At 37.8% G+C, this 6,208-nt stretch overlaps 1 protein-coding gene across 4 annotated transcripts in view; it reads left to right on the top strand.

Moving 5' to 3' along the window:
- The first annotated feature begins 1,595 nt into the window (after positions 1-1,595).
- LOC106872852 (aromatic-L-amino-acid decarboxylase) overlaps positions 1,596-6,208 on the top strand; it is a 59,745-nt gene continuing 55,132 nt past the window's right edge. The window contains exons 1-4 of one of the 4 annotated variants that reach the window (XM_014919989.1): positions 1,596-1,799; positions 3,944-4,057; positions 4,437-4,556; positions 4,720-4,854. In XM_014919989.1, coding sequence (XP_014775475.1) covers positions 1,788-1,799; positions 3,944-4,057; positions 4,437-4,556; positions 4,720-4,854 — 381 coding nt within the window. In that variant the 5' untranslated portion in view covers positions 1,596-1,787. Of the gene's footprint in view, positions 1,800-2,047; positions 2,366-3,133; positions 3,189-3,943; positions 4,058-4,436; positions 4,557-4,719; positions 4,855-6,208 lie in introns of those variants that run through there. The other 3 variants (XM_052965964.1, XM_014919988.2, XM_052965965.1) reach the window with 3 other exon arrangements.

Raw genomic sequence — 6,208 nt, 5'->3', positions numbered from 1 at the left:
CGATACTGATTCCACAGAGTCTGCATCGATTATTACATTGTGGCGCTTTGCCCGCCTCTCTGTCCCGTTTGTTTATTAGGAATTTAGTTGCTATTTCTTGTTCTTGAATAGCAAAGGCATACCCTTCAAAGTGAGAGTTGGTGACCCGATTGTTTGTCCACGATAGACTGCTCTGGTTGTCAATGTTGTTATCACCCTGGAGCTTTTTGTTAACGTATCCATGCATGGTCTTCTGCTGGAATGCATTCATCCTCTCCTCTGATGTTATGTTACGGTAGAATCTTGCAATTTCTTTGGGTAAGAGTTCAAGGTTGTATGTATGTATGTATGTATGTATGTATGTATGTATGTATGTATATATGTATGTATGTATGTATGTATATATGTATGTATGTATGTATGTATGTATGTATGTGTGTACGCATGTTTTTTTTTTCGAATGTATGTATATTTGTACGTATTTCCTAAGTCGATCATTAGTATTTTACGGTGACTTACAATGTAAATTGATTTCTGTTCTCTCTCTAAGAGTTGGAGTGTTTCAATATTCAGTAGGTTTTCACGATGCTCAGACGAGATGGCCATCTAACAAAACTCTTTTGAGAGTCACATGTTTGGTCTTCAAAGAGTGCCTTTTCCAACCACTCCTGTGCATTTTATACCTTGAGCGTTTGTGGACGCTAAAAGCCTTGAAAGCGTCACAACGCGAAATGAATATGCTAAGAAGCTCTTCCTAAAAGATCCAGAAAGGATGTATTTATCACCTCAGTAATTTAATCAACCCTGACTGTCACCCTCTTCCTTATTTTCATTTGGCTTTATAGTGAAGGAACGTGTTTCGCTTGTCTCCATATCAAATTTCTACCAACAAACATTAAAAGAAACGTTCGGTTTACCATGAGTAAAGATGCGCAGTTATGTACTGATCTCGCTGTCTTTGACATGATTCCTAGACAGGGAACAAATGTGCTTCCTTGCCATCAGTTGATTCTTTGGTGAGGCTGCAGTTTTGGGTCAAGCGAATGCTATAATGGGTCGTCTAAACTTTGGAATATTGTCAGGCATTTACAGTTCTCTATTGGCTGGGTTATGTGACTGGTGGAATAGCATTGTGTAAACGCTAACACTTAGGCAAGTGCCCGTGGTGACATTGTACAGAGACAGAGATCAACAGAAATGTTTGTTTGGGGTTACTTTCAGTCCGAGGACTATAAGAAACTCCCAGAAACCTCTGACAGTAATACTGAGAGACATTACTAATTTGAGATGCAGTTTACAAGCATACAGTTTCAGTAAGTCACGTCTGCTCGAGGTGCCCTCACTGCGGCGAAACCGTCCGTTATGCACTCGCTCAGAGTCACGCCAGTGTTCGATTATGAAGTTATGTAGAACAGATATTGCAACATGCAGTAAGTTTCGTCCAGCAGGAGGGATAGTTCAGCAGGAAGGACAGTTCACCAGCAAGGAGAGCCCACCAGCAGGAAAAGCCCACCAGCAAGGAGTGCTCCCCAGCAAGGAGAGTTCACCAAGAAAGACAGCCCACCGGGAAGAAGAGCCCATCAGGAATGACAGTCCAACAAGAAGGACAGCCTACAAGGAAGGACAATTCACCAAGAAGCATAGTATCAGAAAGGAACGCTTATTAGACACGATGAGTCATCCTAGACGTAACTCCATCAAAAAGTGGAGGTTACATCGGGGAAGATCGTATGAGGAAAAGATTGAAGGGCAAATGGCAGACTATCTTTTATTAACGTCTTCAAGTACCACGTGAGGTGGGGAGTACGATGAATGGAGAGGTGATATTCTTATGTAAATTTGTTGGAAAGTAGATCGGAGAAGTGAGTGGGGGCCTGGTTGAATTGTTTTCATTTAAGTTCAACCTTTTATGTTGCATCTCGTTGGGTATTAAATATTTATACTCAACAGAATAAACATGGATTTTTTAAACAAATAGATTTATCAAGTCTTATCTAATTATTTAATAATGTAAATGTTACGCAATTAATAACATACTTATTACGTAATTATACTGTATGCAACTATTACGTAACCAAATATCCCAAACTGTTGCGCAATTGCATAGTAAATATTCCCAGAAGGTGTTCTATATTAGCTCTCCTCTAATAAAGCATCATCATCATCAACGTAATATAGAAACATGGACAACTCTGAAAATTTCGTGGCTGCCGTTGCACAGTTGGCTGGATATATAAATGATTATTTTGATTATATTCGAAGTAGAAGAATTTTACCTTCTGTTGCTCCCGGGTTCCTGAGACATTTAATACCAGAAAAAGCCCCACAAAATCCAGATAAATGGGAAGATGTTTTTCAAGATATTGAAAGAATAATTATGCCAGGCGTAAGTTTTCGATAATCAAAAATGGATTTCATTGAGTAATAACGGTCGTATGACAGTTTTATTTCTTTAAGATGCTGCTGGAGTTTAATTCAACTCTTACGTCATCTCATATGTAAACACTGTCACTCCATCGGTTACAACGACAAGTGTTCTAGTTGATCCGATCCACAAAACACGCGTTCCCTTAACGTAGTTCTCAGGGAGATTCAGCATGACACAAAGTTTGACAAGATTGCCCCTTTGAAATCCAGATACTTCTCATTTTTGCCAACAGAGTGGACTGGAGCAACGTGAAATAAAGTGTCTTGCTCAAGGACACAACACACCGCCACATATCTCACGAGCTTAAAATATTGAGCAGCCGAATACCTCAACCGCTTAGCCATGAGACTTCACTAATATAAAACACTGGAAATGTTTTGGTTGTGGGGCAACTGCACCTGTACAATTCACATGGCCATGTTTCTTTCTGCTGTTCAAGAGGCAAATGATTCCTTTAATAAGATTTCTAATGTCACATTCCTTTCATAGTACGACAAACATTGTAAATTGTTGGCTTTACACGAACATTCATTAATAATTAAAAATTATAATAAATAATAATTGCATTAATAATGAGTAAGAATTATAATTGAATAATGATTATCAGGGGATAATCATCGCGAGTTACATTTGTCGTTGGGGGTGGGGTGTGAATTATCCGGGGGTAGTTTTCTGCCGGGGTTAAGAGATATTTATTTCAAGGATGTTTACCGAACATACACCTGAACATTGATGGGCAACCATTTCGAAGCCATCTCACTTCAATTTCCGGTCCTAACGCGTAATTATCTTTTCTGTAATTGTTGATTATTTAACTAAACAGTTGATCTGTTGCGCTTCACAACAGAAATATATTTATTTCTTTATTGCCCACAGGGAGCTAAACATAAAGGGGACAAACAAGGACAAAGGGATTAAGTCGCTCTAGTCGCTACCAGTGCGTAACTGGTACTTATTTAATCAACCCCGAAAGGACGAAAGTAAAGTCGACCTCGGCAGAATTTGAACTCAGAACGTACAACAGAAATATATTGATAGAAATTTATCTTCAAGCTGGAGAAAGGAAACAGAAAGCATAGCTGCAATTGTTGAAGATTATCATATATAGAGTGGAGATAATTTCAAAGGAATTACGAGTTTATTTCCCTTTTAGATTTACATGTATTTAGAAAGGAAAGCTTTTGGTTATGTTTTTCTTTCTAGCTCCCTGTCCACCCCACAGATGTATTTCCCACACAAGAATAGACACACACACACACACACACACACACACTCCCCCATCTCTCTCTCTCTCTCTCTCTCTCTCTCTCTCTCTCTCTCCCTCACTTATAGAAATTGACATACATTCTATCACAACATTTTGTTTCTTTCTGTATATTTTTTCACGTATACAGTTAGTCAACAAATATTTTTAATATTTTTTTTTGTGTAAGTCTGATAATTTATAAAGGAAAAGGAAATTTCTCCCTTTCATGTGCTTACCAATATTATCAAATCTACCACTTCCTAATTCTTCAAATAACTCTTATCCAACAGGTCTGTCACTGGCAACATCCAAATTTTGGTGTTTATTTCCCAGCACGAACTTCTTACGCTGCAATTCTGGCGGAGATGTTGTCAGATACTTTGGTGAATGTGGTAATTTCGTGGGTAAGTCATATTCCTTCACTTTTGTATTTCCTGCAAAGAAATAGAAATGCACTGGAATTCGTTTAGGCATAACTGGTTTCTCAGATTTGTCTGATTTTCAAAAGGTGATATAGGTAGACGTGCAACTATACTGCAACCGTCTTGCATCTGATTTGAATTCAAAAATTGTCTTGTTTTTATAGAGAGAACATAGCTCAATAATGGTTCTAATAATTAGATGAATAAAGGAGTCGAAGGGAAATTAGATGTAACATATAATAATATTATACAAATTGGAGATGAAAGGTGTAAATATCATTTAGAGATGAGTAGAAAACCACCCGGAGGACGGTGTTTCAGCAGGTGTTACAAACAGATTAACTGTGGCGTTATATTTCAGAAATCCTCTCCTGCAGCCACTGAATTGGAAGTCATTGTTTTAGACTGGTTGGCAAAGGCTATAAAACTGCCAGAAATATTCTTGTCCACTTCTGAAGGAAGTGGTGGAGGTGTAATCCAGGTAAGTCACTGCCATCCATTCACAAACATATATCTTTTTTATATAACATTGTCTCAAACCAATTATTTGTATAAAGCGTATGCTATTATGATTATGAAACAATTTTTAACAGAAAAGAATGTTTAACTGAACTAATCTGGTGTTGTACAATATTTGTTATTAGAGTTCAACCACTGAAAATATTTTAATAAGTCTCTTCACTGCCAGAACGATTGCTATACAGAAAATAGAGAAAGGACATGCCGGTATGAAGGATGGAGTGGCTGTTTCAAAACTAATTGCTTATAAATCACCAGACGTAAGTATAGTGACATATGGTAAATAAACTCTAAGGAGTATACATAATTTCCATGTAATTATATATATATATAAGAAGGATTATGCTTAGACAGTTATTTTATAATCACTACACAAGGTTCCATAAAACACGTATATATAAATGTGTGTGTGTGTGTGTGTGTGTAGATACATAGGTAGATTGATTGATAGATTAGACAGATAATTAGATTGAGAGAGAGAGACACAGAGAGAGAGAGACAGAGAGAGACAGAGACAGAGACAGATAGACAGAGACAGAGAGACAGAGAGACAGAGACAGACAGAGAGAGACAGAGACAGAGACAGAGACAGACAGAGAGAGACAGAGAGAGAGAGACATAGAGAGACAGAGAGACAGAGACAGAGAGAGAGACAGAGACAGAGAGAGACAGAGACAGAGAGAGAGACAGAGAGAGAGACAGAGAGAGACGGAGACAGAGACAGAGAGAGAGAGACAGAGAGAGAGAGACAAAGAGAGAGAGAGACAGAGACAGAGACAGAGACAGAGACAGAGAGAGAAACAGAGACAGAGAGAGAGAGAGAGATACAGAGAGAGACAGAGAGAGAGATAATAAGAAGAATGAAGAATTTGAACATTTAAACTTTATATTTCTTACCATTTAAATGGAAATAGTTTGAATCTTCAAATTTTCCATTCACCGGGCAACTAATATCATATTTCACGCTCTGAGTAGCCAAGAAATAAACTGTAAGATCGGGTAGGAGCAAAAGGAAATGTGGGGGGGGGGGAGTGGCGTTGATAACCACGTAGAGGACATGTCCTCTTGGGGCCAAAAAATCACATTAGACTCCACTCGAACGGACAGCCATGTTAAAGTGGCTACGAATATCACTTATATACATATATCTATATATATATAATCAAAATAAGCAACATGATATCAAGAGGTGATGCAGTACGACCATTGCAAGCTGGTCCATTTAATTGAACAATGAAATCATTACATCAATTTCAATGCGGGGCTATCCTCAGCTGCATAACTATGTAGAATCTTTTCATCAGATGGACACATTAATATAATTTTACTCAAATTCTCTAATAGAGCAAGAAGAGGGAGAAAGTCCATGTTGCTACTAATGTAACTCAGAATATACTACACTTCTAAGTAATGTAAATGATTGTAAATGATTGCGGTTCAATCTTTTTTATCAACTACCAATCTTTTTTATCAACTACCAAGTGTCCAACTGATTAAAAAATTCTATTTCTTTATGCAGCTGAGGATAGCCCTGCATTTAAACTGATGTTATGATTGCATTGTTCAGTTTAATGGAGCCGCTTGACACGGTCGTATTGCATCGCCTCTTTATAT

Source organism: Octopus bimaculoides, chromosome 3 (genome assembly GCF_001194135.2).
Source record: "Octopus bimaculoides isolate UCB-OBI-ISO-001 chromosome 3, ASM119413v2, whole genome shotgun sequence".
NCBI classification, from domain to species: Eukaryota; Metazoa; Mollusca; class Cephalopoda; order Octopoda; family Octopodidae; genus Octopus; species Octopus bimaculoides.
This window is presented reverse-complemented; position numbering and strand designations above follow the sequence as displayed.